The sequence below is a fragment of the Mastacembelus armatus genome, chromosome 8 (genome assembly GCF_900324485.2).
Source record: "Mastacembelus armatus chromosome 8, fMasArm1.2, whole genome shotgun sequence".
Classification (NCBI taxonomy): Eukaryota; Metazoa; Chordata; class Actinopteri; order Synbranchiformes; family Mastacembelidae; genus Mastacembelus; species Mastacembelus armatus.
Window position 1 is genome coordinate 12,564,901 of NC_046640.1, and position 22,653 is coordinate 12,587,553.

At 38.8% G+C, this 22,653-nt stretch overlaps 1 protein-coding gene across 1 annotated transcript; it reads left to right on the forward strand.

The window, feature by feature from the left end:
- Nucleotides 1-466: 466 nt before the first annotated feature.
- On the forward strand, nt 467-22,294 carry baiap3 (BAI1 associated protein 3). The gene is made up of 33 exons (XM_026326158.1): nt 467-600; nt 7,673-7,760; nt 9,129-9,212; nt 9,404-9,511; nt 10,004-10,063; nt 11,381-11,447; nt 11,752-11,965; nt 12,192-12,236; nt 12,478-12,555; nt 13,294-13,399; nt 13,557-13,664; nt 13,752-13,844; nt 14,425-14,528; nt 14,618-14,735; nt 14,911-15,035; nt 16,200-16,290; nt 16,597-16,653; nt 16,764-16,861; nt 16,983-17,034; nt 17,130-17,281; nt 17,434-17,557; nt 17,964-18,104; nt 18,285-18,380; nt 18,632-18,847; nt 19,260-19,328; nt 19,421-19,500; nt 20,273-20,381; nt 20,865-20,936; nt 21,014-21,097; nt 21,377-21,497; nt 21,576-21,699; nt 21,782-21,987; nt 22,172-22,294. Exons 1-33 carry the CDS (start codon nt 467-469, stop codon nt 22,273-22,275), a joined length of 3,528 nt encoding a protein of 1,175 aa, XP_026181943.1. The 3' UTR covers nt 22,276-22,294.
- The last annotated feature ends 359 nt before the right edge of the window (nt 22,295-22,653 follow it).

Sequence of the window (22,653 nt, forward strand, 5' to 3'; positions counted from 1 at the left end):
TCCTACAACAGTTTTTGTGACTTTGCTAATATGCATCACTGGTCGCTCCCAGCTCTGCAGGGCTTCTTGATTTGCATATTTTGTACACTGTGTGGTCCCAGAAGAAGAGGTCGATTGACTCTGACCAGACTAAAAAGTGAAAATACATTGTACATCCTGCAGCATCAGTCAGACTCAGACAAAAATAGAACACACCTTCTGCTGAGGAAGAGTATAATTATGTTAAATGAGCGATGGGGTGATTATGCAGCTAATTAGATCAAAAGAAATCCCTCAGACCAACTTTTTAGAAAAAAAAACTGGTTGTATAAATATGTATACCATAGTTGAAATTAACTGTATTTTGACTCACAACCCAAGAGCAGAGTTAGTTTGTGAATTATTCAGCACTGCCAGTCAGGGGTTGCTGCGGAGTCAAGAGTTTACTCATGTTTGCCTTTTGTGTCCACTTTGGCAGTGAGCGATCATGACAACACTGCTGGACCTGAAGAGTAGTGTGCTGAGGCAGGTGCAGAGGAGTCAGTCGCTGAGGAGCCGGAGGGAGCCGCCGCCCGCCGCCAGCAGCCCCCTCACACACTGTCCTGACCCTTTACCTCGTAGGTGAGTCACATATACACAGTCAGACTTCAACTACTACTACACCTGGTTTACGGTTATTGAGGAGGTCTTTCATGGTTGTGGTATTCATGGGATTTTTGGGACGTTCAGCGCTTGATCTTCTTTGGGTCAATGGGGGGTGGGTGAACAATTTGAGGTTTTATGTCTGTAATAATAAAGTTGTAGTAATGCTGAAATTTGAAATCATTCTGTGAAGAAGTGTGTAGTCATTGTGTTTTATAATATCAGAAATAGGGTTGTGATGCACTTTCTGCCTCTGCTTTTAAATAACTTACCGCACTGCAGTCCCAAATTAGTAGCCTGGTAAGAGTTTGAGCAAACAGCAGGCTGCAGCTTCTGTCCGCATTCAGACTCATTTTCCAAAATGAAGCTTAAAATCTTTGTCATTTGTCAAAATAACCGGAAATATTGCGTGTTTTCTGTTTGCTGCTGTTTGTCTTTCTTCCTGTCTTGAGATGTCACTGAATGTAACCACTGAACTCTAAACATACCTGTCATCAGATTATGTCACATGACAAACAAAACAGACACACACATATATAGGATTGGAGATCGTTAGCAATAGCAAGCCTAAGTTAAATGTTATCCAAGTTAGAGCATGAGTTTGAAGACAGAACATTTTCATATGATAAAATTAAAAATAAACCTATAGAAAAAAAACTGTGACTATCATGTATTTTTGTCAAAAATATCACATATAACCTGATAATGTTGTCTAGATATGTACAGTAGTACACTTACGCTTCAGTTAATATTTACTTGATTGCTGCCATTTTGCTCTAATAATGAGAATGTTTTTAGGAAATTAAACTGCAGCCTGTGTAGCTCACAAAGATAATGATAGCCTTTTGAAGTCAGTGGTACAAGCACAGAAGCAATAAATCATCTGGTATTTATTTATTTTCCATCTCTCCCTCCTGCTGAAGCCACAGGTCATCATTTCTTATCATCAGTGTTTTTATGTGGTTTGCATTAATTCCACAGTTGTTAGCACACATGACCTATCCCCCAAAGACACATAAACCTCAATATTACATGCACAGTCAGACTCAAAAGGGATCGAAAATGCACATGGTTCTGATGTCTTTATGTCTCCTAAAATATCTGCGCCACAAAGATTAGTGTGTATTTATTATATATCTGTAATAACCTAAACAAAACATTAATAAAATACAGCAATAAATCTAAAGTGTCTTTGCGTAACAGTCTAATGAAGCTGTTTTGTGTGTGAACAGCCAACAAAAGAAAACCAAGTAGGTAAAATTTTCTATATGATCGGCACATTGACCTGGAGTTGAGCAAAAGTAAATGAATCTGCCATTATTTTGAGCATTGTTTTGGTCGCCTTTCGAGCTAAAATAACATTGTCATTGTGTCTTATTAATTGGGAGTATCTGGTGCCTGTCCTTGTCTTAGATTATAGGACGAATGATGTTACCTTTAGCACTGGCAAATTGGGATGGCTGTTTAATTTTTCCAGTAGTTTCTGGTGTTTTATTGCATAATCAGTTAAGGAAATGTACAAATGATAGAATAAAAATAGTTAATTGTAGTCCTGTAGCTGACAAATCCACTTCACCCAGATATGCAATAATAGTAAAATAGATCTCAGCAGAATATATAATTATCTATTCTTTTTAGATAAATCACATAATACATAATGCTTCACACTACATTTTTAAATGAAAAAATCTACGCAGCTCTGGTTTTGACTCCAGATGTTATTCTCAACAGACACTTATGTTGACATATTAAAACAGAAAAATTGTCGATTTGTTTTTAATATTAGACTACGTGTTTATGCAAATACTAGTGCAAATATACATATGCCTGAGTGTACCTGTATTTATGTGTACTGCTGTATGACCTTTGTGTATGTACGTACACTTGTATGTGTGTATATGTATATGTTTCTGTACTGTGGCTATGTATTCTCTACATGTTCTGTATGTGCCGTATGTATTCTTAATTTTCCCTTTCATGCGCTTCTATACTTTTTAGTTTTGTCTCATAATGCTGTGTAATGTCTTGATTAATGTCTGTGTTATCATGAGTTTGAAAGTGCCTTGTTTTTGACTGTGTGGGAGAATAAACAGGACCTCAGTGGATTTTAAACCTTGATCTTGATCTTGTCTGATCCTTTCAGAGGTTTATGCTTTTTTTTTTTTTCTATTTCATTTTTTCTTTGCAGTTGTTCCTTACCTGCCTCGTAAAACAAAGTGGCACAGGTAAAATCAAATGTTTTTCTGTCTTGTTTTGAAGCTTCATCTGAATCCTAAAGTAATACCATGAACCTGAGGTTTCTATAGCAACCTGAATGCAGGCTGCTGCTGCGATGTGAACTTACATGCGTGTAATGACGACCATGTATATTTTTAACATGGAAGATACACAGATGCTGTGCTGAACAGAGATAGATTTTGGAGACTCCACCCAGAGAGGGCTATGAGGCACATTTTCATCCATAATTTTTTATTTAATACATATATTTATTGTAGTCCCAGTGTGTTTTAATAATTTATAATAATAATTCATAATTTTATTCTAATTAGATTTTAAATGAAATTTAATACAAAATCTGCTCTATGAGGACCCTATTTATGTTCTTCATTAAAGACTGATTTGAACTGTCTAACCTTTTTCTTATTTCCCATGCCAGCACCCTGGTGCTACAGCCTTCCCACTGAGTCTTAGTTATGCACATACCCTATGCACTAATCATTAGAGGCAGGCTGTTGATCTTTGTTCTCCATTTAGGCCACTGCTGACCTGCCTGCACTCTCACTTTAATTGAGAATTTGCAAATGAGGCCAGTTAGATTTGGGCCGCTTCATCCACAGTTGTTGATCCAGTAGTACACTTGGCTGTCAGGGCTGAGCTCTCAGAGCACACATTGGCACATTGGTGAACCTTTTAATTTAGATGAGCAAATTTTACCTCTGTGAGCCAGCTAAGTGTGTGGAAACACATAAGACAGTGTTAGAGCTGTACTTGACCAAGTATTTACACTCACATGGATTTAGAATATTCAGATTTATAGTTTGGGTTATTATTGTTTACTAGCTGTTCCATCTCTGTCAACAACAGTGGCCTTAATATTTCAGTCTTGACTTCACTCTGCTTTGTTATGAACTGCTCCAGTGTCTTTAATGGATTTGACTCTTCTGTGTCACTATATCAAGGCTTATAAATTAATGCATAATTACACAATCAATTTAGAATGACATTAAATGGAAACCACTACTGCACAGTCATTAATGACATGTGCAGTACATTTAAAGGATAAGGCAGATGTTATTCTATATATTCCTTCTCAATAAATCCCATGAAAAACAATACCAGCAATATGTTTTTGTCTCAGTATTTTCTTGTGCTCCAAGCTCCAAGCCCATTGTGTTCCCACAAAGAAAGGTTCATCACAATAAGAAATGAAATGTTGTATTTACTATGTATGTCCACGAACATTGGTTGAATAATAAATGGGGAATATGATGGGAAACAAAACAATAATTTAAGTGTAACAACATTGTAAAGTATTAAGTAAATATAACTACACTGTATAAATTAATGTCTACTTTTGCACCACTTCACTCCCCTTACTCTTCCACTGCTTGCCTATTCACATACAGAGTCATTCACACACTCATACACAAATGGAGCAGACACCAGGAGCAAGTTCAGGGTTAGAGCTTTACCCAAGGACAGTTTGATGTTTGGACTAGAGAAGCCAGTTGTCGGACCACCAGTCTTCTGAGCCTACAACCACTCTTTATTGAAGTCAGCTAAAGTGAATTGAGTTATATTTATTTGACCCACTTACTTAAACAGGGCAATTACCATTCAATCATAGACAGTCCAATCAAAATCCTACAGCATTAATGCAGCTCTTTTGTGTTCAGTAAATTGAACATAATTTTCTACACCTGTCAGGTTAATTTAAAATCCCTTAAATAACTGTAAGATAAAAGTTAATTCAACATAACTGTATGAGGTAGCCTGTTATCCACAGAGTTACATTTAATTGACTTAATAAAATGTTTAATTTAATTAAATATACCGTTTTTTCCCACTTATTCAACCAAAATTTGTGGCACCAGCTGAAACAACTAAACTAAGTAAATACAATATTTCATATGGTAAAAACACATTCATTTAATAATTTCAACACAAGTCCATTATGTTATGCCAACACCGTCCATGTTTCATTTCTTAGAGTGTGTTAATGAACATGCAAAGGTGTGAACTATTTACAGGTGGTACAGATGAATAACTTTTGACTAGCCATTTCACAAAACCAATTGTAACAAGGTCCATTAGTAGCTGTTTTGGAGCTTTTGATCTTATCTGATGAACTTCCTCAATAGGTGGAGTTTGCCCTGTTACTCTGCTCATTTATCTTATAGATGGAAAGCATGAGCTTGAAGTTGTAGTTGCTCTTTGCCTGTTTTAAAATGGGTCAAATCCTCAGCCATCGACTGGCACAGTGAGGAAGGAAAAACTGTGAACCGCAATCATGAAGCGAACCCAAGTGGGAAATAGTTTCACACCAGGCTACTGCTCTGTCTGTATTTCTAGCTGGGAGACTGCCATTTCTTATTGAATGGGGAGATTCTATCAGAGCTGTTGTGATCAAATCTCACAGTGAAGCCTTTCCACCTGTAATGTTTTGTTACTTAATCAAATGTGTAATTAGAGTAAAACAAACAGTCTCATGTGTAGAATAGAGGCAGGAATCTTGCCATGGAGATCCCTAAATGTGATAGGAGCCGCAGGCTGATAACATGCACCGACAACCGTGATGAATCAGATTATTTTATTTTATTTTATTAGAATGTATACAGACGCCACTTTATCTTTCATGCTGCGGGCGACAGTGAAGTCTACAATATTAATTACTAAGTATGCACTGCCATATTATATTGAGGTTTAAAGTGAGAGGCTGCTGTCATCACCCTCCCAATTAGTCATGTTTGAACACATATTCTCTCAGATAGAAAATGTTCAGTGCTCATGGTTTTATTTATGGTTTCCTTCTGATTTACTCTCCACACAGGAAAACATAATTGAAGCATTTGAATGAATTCTGAAAATAAATTAGAATAAAATGACAGTAGAAAAAAAAAACCCGACTTGTTTCCTAGCAACATCAAATCATTTTGTTATTCCGGTGGTGTGTATGTGTATGAGAGCAAGGAAGGTTGAAAGACATCAGCATCTTTTTTTTGTTTTGTTTTGTTTTTAGATGTATCAAATGAGCATTAAGTGGATTTGCATCATTTGGGCTGTGTTTCTGCTCAGACACAAAGCTTGATCCCAGACTGTCTGAACAAATCCTCATGCTTTCTGACTGACAGAAGACGGGACAGATTTCTTGATACGAGAATGCCTCGGAAGATTGGAGACGGATGTGGACAGGACTGAGTGTCTTGTAACACAAATATAACAATCAGATGAAGCTTATTTGTTCTGTATGTGCAAATCAAAGCTGTGAGCTCCTAAAAACAAAGCTTTCAGTCTTTTATTTTTTTTTGTGAGTTGAGACGACTTTGGCTGTGGAGTCATTCACAGATTGTAGACTTAGTTTGTGGTTTCAAACATTAAAACTCAGATAAAAATAACAACTCAGGTTTTTGGGAATATTCAGTAAAATCAACAAATACAAGTGAAGCTGGAACTTAAGGTCCTAAATATGTTTCAAAACAGTTTTGATACTAAAAACATCACCGACTACCATCATCAAGTTGAAGAGTGTCCAAGAGTCAAATAGACATTTTGCTGGTTTCTTGGTATTTTATGATATTAATATAACAAAACAATCTGAATGATGTGAAGTTGCAGTAGTTATTTGTACAATTTTTGGATATTTTATGGAAAAAAACCCTAATAAATTAGTTGAGAATAATCCACATTTTAATAAGAGACAGTGTAAATCTGTAGTTGCAGACCTACCAACACCAGTGTTTAAACTAGGTTGTTCTTTGAAAAAAATATTGAAATTGCTAAAAGATAAATTAGTTTTAACTGGATACATCCACCTTTCAAGTTTTACAGGGTTTGACAGCTGTAGAAACCTGACCAACTCTCCCAGCATGGCTGCCATTAGTCTTCATCAATAGCTCAGGCGTTTGCCATCCGCTCCCCCACCATGGTGAGAATCAGTGGGTGCTGGGATGGGCTGCCACACACCTGCTGTGATGCGATGACACTAATAAAGGTGCATGACAGGGCCTCTGTGGACGGCTTCTCTGCATAATGTGGCATGGATGGCTGAGAGACAAGAAAGGAGAGAGGAGCAGGGAGGTTGGGGATGGTGGGGGTGCGAAGTTATAAGCAGACAGCATGGCTGATCCCGACGGTTCTGCTACAGCTCACATCAGAGCTGCTGGTGATTTCCATAAAGGCCAAAGGAAGATGCCCAGATAGAGATTTGGGAGGCGAGGGGAGGTGAGGGTGGTGGTGGTGGTGGTGGTGGGGGGGAATCCCAAGGTGTTCAGCCAGCTACTCCTTCCCTTAATGTGCCTGTATCACCATGACAACTGGGGCCAGCGGGAGTCCAGGGATTCACTCACACCTGGAGGAAGCAGAAAACATCATTTGCATTTTGCACACAGTCCTGCTCATCATAATAGATTAACTTGGTTCATGCAGAGTGTAGACATGTTGGATTGCTGAGCGCTTTGGTCCAGACCTGCTTTGCTTTCTTCAGTGCATGAGATAAGACGGTGTTTGATAGCTAGGCTACTAAAGAGCTGAACCACAGGCGATGGAGCCCAGTAGTTCAACATGAAAAGGAAACAGATCATCTTTATTGACAGACGCTTCTCTGAAGTGTCTGCAAACAACATGCAGTGCGATCCCACCAATGTCACCTAACCCCACTGTGTTCTTACTTATTATCCAAAAGTGTTATGATGTTGCACTGATCAGTTGATGTATCTGCCTACTATATTACAACATGCATTTCATCAAAATGTTTCTTGTAAATTAACGTTTTTAAGTATTTCATCTCTATTCTTAGAGATGAATTGTCAGTCTGCTCCCTCTCACTTGGCAGGATTTCCGAGGAGAGCGTGGAGTTCTTTGAGCGTATGAATGCCATCCTTCAGAAACAGGAGAACATGCTGCGGGCTGCCCAGGCTGAGGTAACCCCCACCCCCACCCTCACAACTTCAACCTCTCCGTCTGTTATGCACATGAACCACATACATGTAACAAGCAGGTCTGAGCACTGTCATTCAGCCCATCGCTGCGGTTGGTATGACGTCTGCAGACAGAAGGGCTGGGTTGAACAGGGTGCGCAGAAGACTGGTAGCTCAGCTGTGACAAACTGCTGTTGATGGCTATGTTCAGATCCTCCTGCTGCCAAGGCTAACAAAGCAATGTTGCTTTATTAACATCTTTGCCGAGAGAGTCTGATGACTCACAGTTATAGAGCATAACTGCCAAAAGTGTTCATCCAAACATAAGGAACATCCAAACCCGTCATAATTGGCAAGACAATATTATCTTCTTAAAACTTAGATTTTTTTCTGGTTTCCTAATGAGATGAGTCGTGTTCATTTTTGTAAGTATCACTATCGGTTAACACTGATCAATCTGACTAGAATACAGAGAGATAGTACAAATAGCTGTAAAAACTAAATAAAATGTAAAATTATTATTTAGGTTTATTCTTAGTTTTTAAATAGAAATGTATGTATGTAGGCTATAACCTTTAGTCAATGTTTAGTCATTTGAGTTTTACTAGTCTTAGTGTAGTTGTAGTCTACATTGTTGGATGACGTTGATACAGGTGGAGTTCTTTAGTGAACATCTGAGGAAGATGGTTGAATGGTAACATGGAAAGATGAAGTTCTTTTGATAGCAGCACATTTAATCATGGGGTCAATCCCAATTCCACTAATTTACCTCACTTGCGTCTTTTCCTTGGGTCATAGTCCCGCCCACATAAGATGAAAGAAAAGAAGGAGGAGCTTGTTTTAAGAGATAAGACTTCCTTTCCTCCCATCCTTAATGTGAACTGTCCAATCACAAACTGATTTACAATAAAGGGGCATGCCACAGTAGTGCACTGACGCCTTGGAGAGTTCTGAGGTGTGATAAAATAAAGGGAATTGAGATTCAACCATTTTTGCTATTCTCAAAGATTGATTTTTATTTTATTGTTTTCAAGGTGAGAAATATGTCGTTATTGAATACTCCTCATCTGAGTTTGTCGGCTAAGTTAAGGCTGCATGGCCACTGCTGAAGACATTAACAACAATATTCAAGACTGTTAAATCAACCATGCTAGTGGAGACAATGATCCATTCATAAGCATACATTATACTAAGACTGATTAAGAAATAACCTAATATTTTAAGTGCTTAGGTAGAAACTAATTCCAGGCCAACAATGTACCTTCAGTTTTATTGTACCTTGCTGCGACCTCACCTTCTCCTCTCCAGTTTTTACTCAACATAGTCGTGAGAATAGAAGGTTTTGTTTTCACTGTTTCTTTCCCCTCACAGTGCCAAAGAGGGGCCTGCACAGTGCCGCCGCCCCAAGAGTATGTGGACCAGGCCTTTATCCCTGACAGAATCAGCAGGACAGAGGTGCGTCACCCGGCTTTTCTGTTTTCATCGTATTTCAGCAGGGATTACATTTTAAAAGTCACAATAACAGAACGCAGTTGTGGTGTTTTATCCCTGCTTTTCATGTGCACCAGAGCAGAAAGCATGAAGTCAAAGGAACGCAAGATTTATTTTTAGAGGCTTGTTATTAAGTGGAGTGTGTTTTCATGTAGCTGGACCTGCTTTATGAGGAAGCTGTGTACACGGTGGTCAACAGGGTTGGAGTGCATTCACCAGAACATGTGAAAAGTGATGAAGAGCTATTTGCCTACCTACTAAAGGTATCCGTCTGTCAGCCTGTCTGTCTGTCTGTCTGTCTGATCACGGACACATTAGAAACACAAAGTATTTCCTGAGCTTTATTAAATGTCTGTCAGCTACACTGGTGCTAGTCCCAGTGACAGTGTTATTTGTTGTGAGAAAGCTGTAAGAAAGCTGAGCAGATGCTCTTGGCTCAAACCTGATTAAACATCAAAGCCCAGTCACACCGTGCACTGATATTCAGTTGTGATACTGCATTCATTCAGATGATGTCATGCTATGGATTGTAGTTTCTCTTATGTCTTGAGTGGGCGTCTTTTTTTTTTTTTCAAGGTGTGCAACCTTGTGTGTGGATTTCTGTGATGTTTTACTGCATTTCTATTAGCTTTGGGAATTATTTTTATCTTCCTGGTACTTAGACTGAATTGTAAGTAAGCTGTTTCCATGATGATAGCTAAGGTTATTGTTGCATAAAAAAACCTTTTATATTTTTGCCTGGCCTTCTCTCCAAGGTGTTTGATATGGGTGAGGAGGAACATGACATAATTCTCCAAAAAGTTCAAGAATCCAAGGTGAGAAACTGCCACGGTGGAAACTCTTAACTATTACTATTATCATTATTAATCACTTTTTTCTACTTAAGGGGAAATTTGGGCACAAAACATGTAAATTCCCATTCTTAATTTAAAATTATATGAAGTTTTACTTTGCAAGTTTAAGTACTTGCTAAGTAAAAAAGTGCCTTATTTTGTGTCTATTAGATTTAAGAACAGTGTACAAACATTTTAGCACCTTGACCTCAGTTCATCCATTTCTTTAATTTTTTGAATGCTTACTTTTCTGACTGTTCAATTCAGCTTTTGGTTTATTATGCTGCAGTATTCTGTGTAAAATGTACTTGCCATACATACAGTAGGTAGCATACCAGAAAGGTGAATGTTGACAATGACAGAACTGTGGATTGGTGTTTATTCATTTGACTGTAGAAGGTATTTGCCTTTGTTAATGTGTTACTTTATGTAATGTTATGTTTATGTAAACTTAATTAAGTTTCAATAAGAAATTACATGCAAAAACAAAATACCAGTATTGTCTGTGATACTGGCATACTGGCCTTACAAATCTGAATTTTTTGAACTACCAGTGATGCAACAGTAAAAGACAATTTTAGCAGCAAAGATGAATTTATTTACTTTGTGTACATATGTTAAAGAGTAATAGTCTTTTGCAGATAAATGAAGTGTGTTAAAACATGCAAAATCATTGCTATGGGTTTTTTTTTAGTTTTTCTCTTCTTAAGTTAATCAAACACACACGGAAATGAACTAATCAGTGGTCACAAACTGCAGATTTAGAGACATTACTAAACCCTCGGTTGTGGATACACATGATGGAACTGACAGTTTGAACAGTGCAGTAGTCATAAGGTGAAATCACGGCATTCAGAGCCACAGTAGTGCACCAATGCCCTTGGAGAGTTTTAAGATCTAAGGCCGGTAACACACGAAAGCCACATTTTGTATGATTTTGTGTCATTTATGTGACTGCAAGGGACTTTTCAAGTATCTCTTAAGACCTGTCAGGCCTTTTGATAGACTCCTGGAAATGTTGTGACCAGACTGAAAATATTTTTGCCATTTGAACATTTTGTGCAGTGATTTTTTTTTTTCTTTTGCTATGAGTTTTCTTCCTAGTGACCCACAAATCCAGTATTTAAGACCTTATGAAGCATATAGGAGTTCACTTTTACATTCTGTACAATGCATGCTGATATTTGCTTAAGTAAAGTCACCAGAGAATAAATAAAACACTTGTAATGTATTCAATATATAATTTGTTACATGTACAGTTTCTTGCTTAACAGACTGTAAATTCCTTTTTTTTCACAGCGAGCAAGTTTTTCCTTGAGAGTTTCTGTTATGAAAGCAAAGAATCTGATGGCCAAGGATGCAAATGGTGAGACATTTCAACTCTTAAATCACCCTTTTAAAATAAAAAGAATAAGTTTTGTGGAGTATATGTCATCCAGCAATAAACAATATGGAAATAATATGCCTTTGAGAGCACCTACTCAATAAATTATCAAGTGATTATGAAGCTGAAGAGGTAACTTCAGCTAATATCAGAGTTTTCAGCTCTTCATGGCAATGGAGTTGTTCAAAGTGAGTCCTGCACAAGTGTGACTGAAAGTGATGATGCAAAACATGATGACTAAGATTTTGCATTCCCTTGTTTTCTTTGTCCCTATGTGGCCTGCTAGGGTACAGTGACCCCTATTGCATGTTGGGAATCCTGGTGGGACAGAGCCCCCGGGAGACCGAGGAGAAGAAGGAGAGAAAGTTCAGTTTCAGGAAAAGGAAGGAGAAATTGGAGAAACGCTCCAGCACCAAAGAGGTGCTACCTGCCAGGTGTATCCAGGTGACTGAGGTCAAACCAGAGACTCTCAACCCAGTGTGGGACGAGCACTTTGTGTTGTGAGTAAAGAACTTTATCCTTTTTATGTGCCTGGATGCAGTGATATTGTGTTACATGAAAGATTCACAGTTTCATTTGTTTCACGCAAACACCCAAAGCTGTTAGTTACATGACCAGTGCAGCACATTATGGTCTCTGTGGAAGGATGACTGGAGGATTGAGGCATTTGTTGTCACACTGACTGAGATGATAATTTAATTAATGATTTTTCTGTTTCATTCCCAGTGAAATAGACGATGTCCACAATGACCTCCTACATCTTGACATATGGTATGATAAATATGCTGCAACATCTTGAATTCCTCCTTGTGGTTATAGTTGACAGTTTTATTTGTTATATTTTGCATGATCTTTTTTTATTCTATATATTTTTACTTTTACATCTCACCTTTAAAATGTAAAACTTTCCCTTTTTGATTTTTCTGATTATTTTCATGCAAATAAAATGAAACATACTCTCACAAGAAATAAGAGGTGGCTAATAAATAATGATTTACCCTCTTTTCTTCAGGGATCATGACGATGACGTGTCTGTTGCTGAGGCATGCAAAAAGCTCAATGAAGTCAGTGGACTTCGAGGAATGGGCAGGTAATGACGTCCTACATACCTGAATTATAGTGAAGTCTAATTATGTAAACACCTTAGAGACATATTTTGTAAGAAATGTTGATAATACCATTAACTGTTTGCAACTGATTTTATAAACTGGTAATTAATTCATTAATTCAGATTTTATTGTGACAGTGAAATCATTCAGCCTTTAAATTAAAGAGTCATTTTCATCTGAATTAAATAAAATGTTTCAGTTTACAAATGAAGAGACCTAGGTTATTTGCAAAACAAGAAAAAAAAAACATCAACCTACTGGTTAATTTTACATGATCTTTTGTTTTTTGTCCTTTCACCTTATACAAAGACTGACATACAGGAGAGCCTGATGCCAATAAAGCTGTGCACACAGGGAACACAGAGAGTTCAGCTGGGGCATGGCAAGACTAATAAATAGCAGACATGGCTAATGAAAACCTGAGAATGTCAATCACAGCCAGGACAAAAGGATTATAATCCTTTGGTAGAAAAGCTGCAATTTACATTTTAACAAAAAAAAAAAAAAAAAAAAAAAAAGAAGGACTTAATAGCTTCATAGCTTTTTAACTTTTATTAGGAAATTTAATTAATTTGGCTGTTGCAAGTCTAATTGCAAGTTAGGGCATATGAAACCTTGTTAATTGCCTAAAAATGTTAGAAAATTAATTTAACCTGTTAACAGCAGGAAAAACTGCAGGAATTTTACCCTGTTCTCTCCACACTGTTTTCTGTTGTCAGGTATTTTAAGCAGATAGCGAAGTCAGTGCGTTCCAATGGATCTGCATCATCAGGATCTGAGGAAAATGCAGATGACTTCCTTGGATGCATCAACATCCCTTTGAATGTGAGTGTTGAAAATGGAAACATTCAAAACACACTCAGAGTTGCTGAGCTACCATGAGCGCTCTAACACAACTACAATGAGATTTGAAGGATACAACATGAAGGATTTCCCTGAAATTTTCCCGGTGTCATTAATCGAGGCAGTTTCCCTCTTGCAGGAGATCCCAGTTGTTGGTTATGACACCTGGTTTAAGCTGGAGCCTCGATCTAGTGCATCTAAAGTTCAGGGAGAATGTCATCTGATACTCAAGCTCTTCACCAGCCAGGTATGTATAGTATAACAATGACTCTAAACATGCTTGTCTCCCTGTATGTGGAGATTACAACGTTGTTTTTCTTCATTTTGCCTTCAGAGAGACACAACTTTGTCTAAGAAGGACTCTAATATCTCCATTCACAAAAAACTGCTGAGTAAGATTTTGGAGTATGAGCATGCAAATGTTAAGGTGAGTGTCCTCCAGCTTATTTATTTTCAGAATAATCAGCCTGGCCTCCAGGGGACACTAAGTAGGGTTTAAAAAGATGAGGCTTTATTGCTGACTAGGATTTTTGAGTATGAGAATTGGAGTTTAGTTTTGTTCTTCAAAGTGTAAAAAGAAAATAAATTGTACTACACATGTATTCTTGTACTTAAGAACTGTTCTGTCACACCAGACAACAGCTGCTGCTGCTGAGGCACTTGATACAGTAAATAAAGTCCATTTTGTGTTAATGGCAGTAAAGTAGCTGCACCGTGACTGAAACGTTTTGAAGAGACATATTAAGGCAGCCGGCCACAACCAACAGTTCGTATATGTGAACGCATGGGTTTTAAAATTGTGTTGTGATCCAATTCCAGTCTGGATGTAGAAAAAAATGTGATCTGTGCTGCTAATTTTACCATAACTATAATTATGTTTACTTGGTTTATTCATAGTCATTACTCCTGGTGCATACATTGTGTATTTATTGATTGTATGCCATTTTGTAAAAAAAAAACGTACTTGTCAAACTTGAAATGACCTAATCTTACACATTTAATTCTAGAGAGAGCCTTATAACTGGAATGGGCAGGTTTGTCCTTCAGCATGGACTGTGCTGACTCACCATGCTGTGCAAACTGATCTCTCACCTCTGCAACAGGCCATTATGTGAGTACTTATGGAGGAATAAAATTGATCAAATTACTTTGAATGCTTTAGCATAAGATAAAAGGTGCATGTTTTGTTTTTTAATGCAGCCGCTGGCAGTGCTACAGCAGCCACCATCGGACCCAGAGGGTGTGCTACTCCCTGCTGCTGCGCCTCCTGAGGACCATCGATGCAGAGTGGGACCCACCCGCTGTGAGGGGAGACCTGGTAGGTTCTCCACCATTGGCCTCCCAGTAGGAAAAAAAAAACCTTTCATCATCTGGAAACAGTCACCTCATTAGTTCAGCTCCTCACTGACATTCATCAAGGTTTTTGGTTCAGCCAAAAATGTCTCACAGCCAGTGTACTTGAAGCTATAACTGAGGGCCCTTCCTGTGTCCAGGAGAGGCAGCTGTCAGACAGCTTCAGGCTGTACACAGAGCACTGCCTGTGCCTGATGAAGAACATGCGTCAGGTTTTCCCCTGCACCAGCGCTGCTGCCATTACACGCTACGAGCTCATGCTGAGGTAAAGTCACACCGCCATCACATCACATCACGCAGTCGCCCGTGCTGCCATACCAGGAACACTCAGCCTCTCACCCCAACAGACACAGAGAGACTACAACCAGTCAGTCACACTCTGTGGAGGAAGCTGTGTTGGGCTCCTTACTCAAATAACTGAATCATTACTCATGACTCATGGCAATAAAACTTCCTGACCACAAATTTTGTTGTATTAAAGCTGAAACATAGAGGATATTTACATCAACATATTGTGATCATAAGCAACAACTTACAGCACATGTATTTATGCAACATGTATTATTTCTTATATCATGTTATGCCTCCATTCCACCAGTAATATCAGTGAACATACACATTAGTATGAGGGGCCATGCAATCATGAAAATCTGAAAGTATCCTCTTTCAGAGCATGAATGTCCTCATCAGACTGAATATAGATTTACATATACATTTTATTTGTGTGCCTTTGAAAGTTAAACAAAACCACCAAAAAAGCATTCATTCTTTGGAAAACATTAATATTCATCATGAATTTCATGGACCCCTGTGCATTAATTGTATGTATCTTGTGTGTGTGAAGTGTATCTTTTAGACACTATTTACAAAGGGAAAACTTAAACCAGGATGCTCAGGTGTCCATAAAATTATGGCAAACAAGCCACAGAAAACCATAGATAGGCTGTACAAAATTTGGTAACGAATTGTTAAGTATTTGTAGAGGTATCCTGCTCTGAATCAAAGTCTTTGACTGACTGACTCCTCGAGGGGGATCTCCTCTACACCGCAGAAACACACACACTTTGTGAGGACATGCGCTGACATAATGCATTTCCCAGCTCCTTGATTTGAACACATCTACATGCCTAAACCTTAACCCTACTATAACCGTAACCTAAACCTCACTTTCTTCTGAACCCTAAAACAAAGTAATCCTCAAACAGCCCTTAGAAGATGTGTGAAAAGGTGAAGACCAGCCAAAATCCTCACATGGCATAAAACAAAGTATGACCATAGAAAGATACACTTAAGTTACAATTAAAGTGAGATATTTAGTGAGATTGTAGCTTCTGTGCTGATTGAATTCTATGAACAATGAATGTTAGCCAGGTGGCACCTGAAAGCAGTCTTATATTGTAATTGGCTTTTTCCTGTGTGCGCATGTCAGGGGGATTGGCTACATGCAAAACATGAGGGCATTTAAGACTGTGTGTCCTCTTCGAAATGAACTGCATCTGGACATCACTACTGCTGTCAAGGTAATTAAAAACACAACATTTGTGTTACAGTAGTACAGTAGTACAGTAGTACCCTGTGGCGTTTTGGACCACTAGAAGTCCTGCTGACTTTTGCTGGAATGGTATTGCATGAACGCAGCATACAAGGATATAGATAGATAGATATTGTATTCATCCGCCATGGGGGAAATTCAGATATGCACTTATTCAACACTTTAAAGATACATACAGTATGTTTTAGTCAGCAATAAGGAATGTAAATGATGTAAATACTCCAGAGGACACCTTTACTTAACGCCTTCTTCATTTGTGTGATTATTTAAACAGAAAGGAGCAGCAGAGTGGTACGAGGGCTTAATTGCACGATATAAACCCGAGGATGGAGTAAGTTTATATTGATTATTATGCCCTGATATTATGAATCATTACGTGTTATAATTTTACGAAGTGTGCCTTGAGAACTGATATCCAGGATGTTGTTGATGACAATTCAGACTCTGGAAGAGCAGCTGAAGAAGCTGGTTCTGGTGGTCGACGCTGTGTGTGCAGACGTGCAGAGAGCCCAGAACATCTACAACAAACTCTTTTACAGGTGAAGACATATGAAGAAAAACATGTTATGATATGTGTCAGGTAGTTTGAAATGTTATGCTGCTAATACTGTTTTGGTTTTGCTGGACTGATGCCATTTCACCCTTTGTTTGCTCTCACAGTGCAGTGAAAGTAGATTTCTTCAGCATATCATACAGGCAGCTGGAGAAACAGGTATGTATTAAAAGGATTTTTGAGTTTTGCCTTATTGCTGTTGCTAATTTTTGACACCTTGTACTTGAAAAGAGTCAAATTTTCTCATCCTTCAGGTAGCTGATGATGTAAATGTAGCAATGGAGCGAGTGTGTGGGACTCTGGAGCAGGAGAGTTCCAGACTGACTCAAACAATGGGAGAGACCATCTTTGAACTCTTCATGTCCTTGAAAATCCTCAAAGGCTTTCGGGAGTTTCTTCCTCTCAAGTTGGTTTTTAGTTTGATTCTAATAATTGGTCATAGCAGCGTAAAATGCTCTGATTGGTGGTTATTTGTTTGACATGTCAGTGAGGAAATGATGGTTCAAGCTTTTCCTCAGATCTGATTTTATTAAAAGGATGTGTGTTCTCCTCTGACAGGGATGCTAAAATGTTGGCCTTGACAGGCTTTCACAACTGGTTCAAATCCTCAATCCACAAGTGGCTCCAGATCATTCATGACAGATCCTGTGACAGGATCCGTAAAGCAGTGGAATCAGACACGGTGGGAAGCTTCTGCCCTTGAAATGATGTAAATGAAAATGAAAAGAATAAAATTCAGTCAGCGATTCATTCAGCGACACATCTTATAGGCATACACCTATAAAATGTGTTGCATTCAGGCTATTAAGTATCTATAAGATTTCTTATTAACATTTTATGTTGTTTAGCATTTGATAATTAGTAAATAAACATTTGATCAATATTGCACTGTAATGTAGTTTTAAGCAGAAACTAGGACATTTTCAAGTGTTTCCTACATGTATAATTATAACTAGATAAAATATATCATTATACACTAATTGTATATTACAGCTATATAGTACATTTTTCCTATTTCATTGCACTGAAAAGTATATTCACCCAGCATGCACGTTCCATGCGTTTACAACCATGTGTTTTTCGAGTAGTTTGAGCGTGTGCAGAAGAGCAAACACAGCTCCTCAGCAGTGGAAGTGACAACATGCTTGAGCCAGGTACGCGAGATCTGGCTCCAGCTGGCCTGGCCAGACTCTGCTGGGGCCTTCATCTTTGTCACTCGATTGACAGATGTGAGTGCCACTTTCAGGGTTGCCACACTCATGCACTCACATCCTGCACACATACAACGTACAGACACAACTCAGAGTAGACACATACTCAGAATCAGTGAAAGACTTTAACATTAATTTGCTAGAAATCTAAAAGAAAACATTTCCCTGGAAGGACACAACTGTGACTTTATCTCTCAGAATTTCTGCAGCGAGGCCGTGTGGTACTCAGAGATGATAACACACAAGATTGAGAGGAACCAGCTGGGCCGAGACCACAAGAGCTTCACAGTGCAGGTAACGCCTGTAACAAGACAGAACTGGGGGAGGACACAGTGCTGTGGGAAGCAAATGTCATCAAGTGTAATACCGGCAACACAAAGGGATCGGCATCAGATCAGATATGTTTAGCAATTGCCTCTTGTCATTAGTCATCTACACTCACACCCCATCCATCCACATCTCTGCAGCCCTGCTTCTTCTCCTTCTTTGTTTCTCCTCCTCCACCCTCTGTTTCTCCTCTTTGCATCCTCCTCCCTTTCTACTAGCTCTGCATTGCCCTGAACAACACAGAGCATGTGCGTGTTTTCCTGTGTCATCTGCCCCGCGAACTGGACTGGCAAGGTGTGGAGCGGGCGATGGAGGAGTCCTGTGGTGTGGAAGGGAAGGAGCAGGTTTACAAGGCTCTCAACGGGCAGCTGTTCAACATGGACCTGGACCTGCAGAGAGAAGCCAAACGTCTCATCACGCTGCTCACTGACAAGGTAAACACCTGCAGTTTGGCCACACCTGAACATATGGTTGTTGTAATAAATATGCCATTTGTTGTTATGAGAAAACCCTTTAGCTCCACTGTTCTTTCTTATGCCTTATAGTGAACGGATTAATGTTGACTGGGTTACGTTTCTACAAGCACTGACTTAAATTAAAATGAAATAAAATATGTTCAAATTAGAGAAAAAAGTGTCTGTTTGTAGATACAAGACTGTTTTCTTAGATTATTTTTAGTTGCGTGGGGGTCACATTAGAGCTTTCTTGAATCTACTGTTTTGCGGTATTTGCTGCATATAAGGGTACTGTACATGATACATTACAAAATTTAACATAATGATGTGTAAATAATGATGTGTACATGTACATTTGCACACACATATGTGAGAGATTGTTTCAATGCAGATGCTGCCTGAGCTGCGTAGGTACATCCAGCACATCAGCCTGTCTCCAGACTCCATCAACAATGACGATGTAAGGTCTAGTAATGGTTTCCTATGGCATTTATTCTCATTACAGTGGTATTTGCAGCCACAGTAATGTCTGTTAATCTGATATTCCTGCAGGCTGTGTCCCCTCTCATGAAGTATTTACAAGACACTATGGTCATCCTCACAGAAACTCTTGTAAAGGAGAACTTGACCAGGTAACCATTTTTCTTTCCTTTCTTCCCCTGTGACTTTAATTTTAAGACTTGAATGATTTTGTTGCTCATGCTAATAAAACATTGTATCATCAGCTATCATCTCTTCTCTAAATGAGATTTCATTAACAGCACCAGGTGTAAAGTGTGATACTACAGCCCATCAGTTAAGCTGTTACCAGTGTGTATGAATATAAATATTTAAAAGTTATATCACTCATACAAATCAAAATCAGCTCCATACTGGATAATTCTGCCCACCCACTTCATAAGGAACTGTGGCGAATGGGAAGTTCATTCAGCCACAGACTAATTCCTCCTAAAGCCTTCTCCTTTTGTGTCCACGGCCATAAGACTTTATTATTCCACAATATAAACAATAACGCACACACACACACACACACCACATACACACGTATGCACGCACACACACACACACACACACACAAACCCCCAAAAATTAATTATTACTTTATTACTTTATTAATTACTTTATTGACCACTGTTAATTTATATAATTTAAATAATATTACAATTAATAACTTTAAATTAGAATAACTGCTGTAACAATTGAATTTCCCCTTGGTGATTAATGAAGTACTACTTCTTCTTCTTCTTCTTCTTCACTCCTTAGCATTGTTTTGTGCTACCACTTGTTATTATTCGACGGTGAAAATACGCTGTACATGAGGTTGAGTGAGGGTACAGAGATGTGTTTGGAAGATCTGGTAGACATGAATGTACCGGGTGTCTGATTGTGTCTGCTGCCTCATAGAGTTCTCCAAAGTATGTGGGAGCTGCTCCTGCGGATGATCCTGGACACAGTCACAGAAAACAGAGGTGTTCAGGTGGAGTTTTACAACCGCTTCCAGTACACAGTTGAGGTCAGTGCTCAGTGAATTTTATTTTACAAAACTATTTTATAGTTGCTTCCAGTGTGGTTTTGTTTGACTGTGAACCCATTAAAAAGAGCTGTCTACTTAAAAAGACATGTGTCAACTTTGTAAAGATTATCATCACTACTGTTACCATCAGTCTTCAATTAGCTCTGTATGCTTGCTGTTGTGCAATCATTAGCATATATCAAATATTTATGAAGTCAGTAGGTAGTAGTTCAGGGCCAAAGTGAGATCCCTAATGAATGACAATGTGGGAGCTGCTGTGTATTCTAATGCCAATTTAACCAGCTGGCAGGGGACGTGACAGATTTGCATGAGAAGTCATGGCATGCCACGCGAGTGGGCTGACTTTGGAGTTTGGCAGACAGATATTGCGTTTGCCTGCAGAGGTTTCCTGTTGTTTGTGTGAACAAAATGTCTGTCTACTAATCTGACACTGCAATGTAATACTTTACTTGAACACTTTAGACCCTGTTGCAGTTTTTCCATGCTAAGGGAGAAGGGCTTTTCCTGGAGGACATGAAAAGTGGAGACTACAAGGTCAGACTTGCGATGTATCTACCCAGATGCCCGTTCCCATCTTTTTTCCTTTGCTGAGTGTCCTCCTTCTGCTTTAGGTCCTGGATGAGGAGCTCAGGCTGAATAAATGTTCCTCCTTTGAGCTGATTGAACAGTACTATCTGGAGAAGATTTCCAACCAGGTGCATTTCGACAGATTTTCTTTTAGTCAGATTTTGGCCGTAGAGTGGACAGATAAGTATCAACTGGACAGCAAAACATACTGTTCCTTGTTGTTTTACCTGTGATTGACGTTCTGTCTTACTCAAGTCGTGCAGCTTGTAGCATAGATGTGCTGAGTATGTTTTTGTGATTGTAATTCCTTCATAGTTTCTGATGCAGAAAAACATGAATGCATTTTGCATATCATAATGATGCATATGCATATTAGTACATATTATAACAAATATTTAATGTTCCAGAAAACACTCAAACATACCCGTTATGGTCGGATCAGTGTGAAGTGCTACTATGACGCTCCAGAGCAGAGACTGACGGTGGAGATTCTGCATGCTGCAGATATCATTGCACTGGATGCCAATGGTAACAGTCTGAATTTAAATACAGGTTGTTCTTTTAAAGGTGAGTTTTCATTCTGTTCCCTTTTCTGATTCCCCTCAGGTCTGAGTGACCCATTTGTCATAGTGGAACTCTGTCCTCACCACCTTTTCCCTATGGCCAAGAGTCAACGCACGCAAGTGAAACTCAAGACACTGCACCCAGTATTTGATGAACTCTTTCACTTGTGAGTAATAGTTCCCTCCCTTCCTCTTCATATTATATCTGCACACCCTGCATCTGACTTGTTTAGTTTCTGTATCTTTCAGCCATGTCAGTCCTGAACAGTACAGACACAGGTACGCTTGTTTGACCTTCACTGTGATGGACTACGACTGGCTCTCCACCAACGACTTTGCCGGCGAAGCTGTGGCTCCTCTCAGTGACTTCTGTTGGCCAGGGAGGCCTAATGCCTCTGCAGCCGGCAAGAGTGTCCAGCCAGTCATTCTGCACCTGTCTCGCAGTAAACCCAGTGGTACAAACCTTCCTTTTTTTTTTTTTTACACATAGATAATATTAGCTGCTTGGCAGTTGAGAGGCTTTAGGTCTGGGTTTCCAGTTACTCCTCCAATATACACTAATATGAAAAGCCATTTTGTCCATAGAGCAACATGTGTCAGGTGTGAGAAATACTCTCATCTGTTTACTCTCCCCTCCAGAGAAGCCAATCATGAGGATGTTGGATGCTCGTACCGGAGACAGGGAGGCTCAGGAGTTTGTCCGCAGGCTGAAGGAGATTGAGAAGTCAATGGAGGAGGAGTAAAAGCTGTCAGCGCTGCCTGTATTGGTGTTTTATGACCACGTCTTGCAACATGTGCTTTTGTACTGGTACAATGTTTACAATATGTATTTATTATTTATTTTACCAATGTTATTGTTTGTTCAGTAATTATACCAAAATGAATAGAAAAAAATAAGGAAAACAGTGAAGCTTATCGCTGTTTGCTAACTGAGAGATGAACATCCTGTCACTGTGCAACCCTATGCTGTCTCAGTTAAACTATATTTTAGAATTTAATGGATAGTTGATCCTAAATGTTACTAGTCTATATTTTTTTGTAATGAGGTAATGTTATCTTTGTTGTATGATCTTTGATATGATAGATTTAACATTTCAGAACTATTTTGTGGAAGTAGCTTA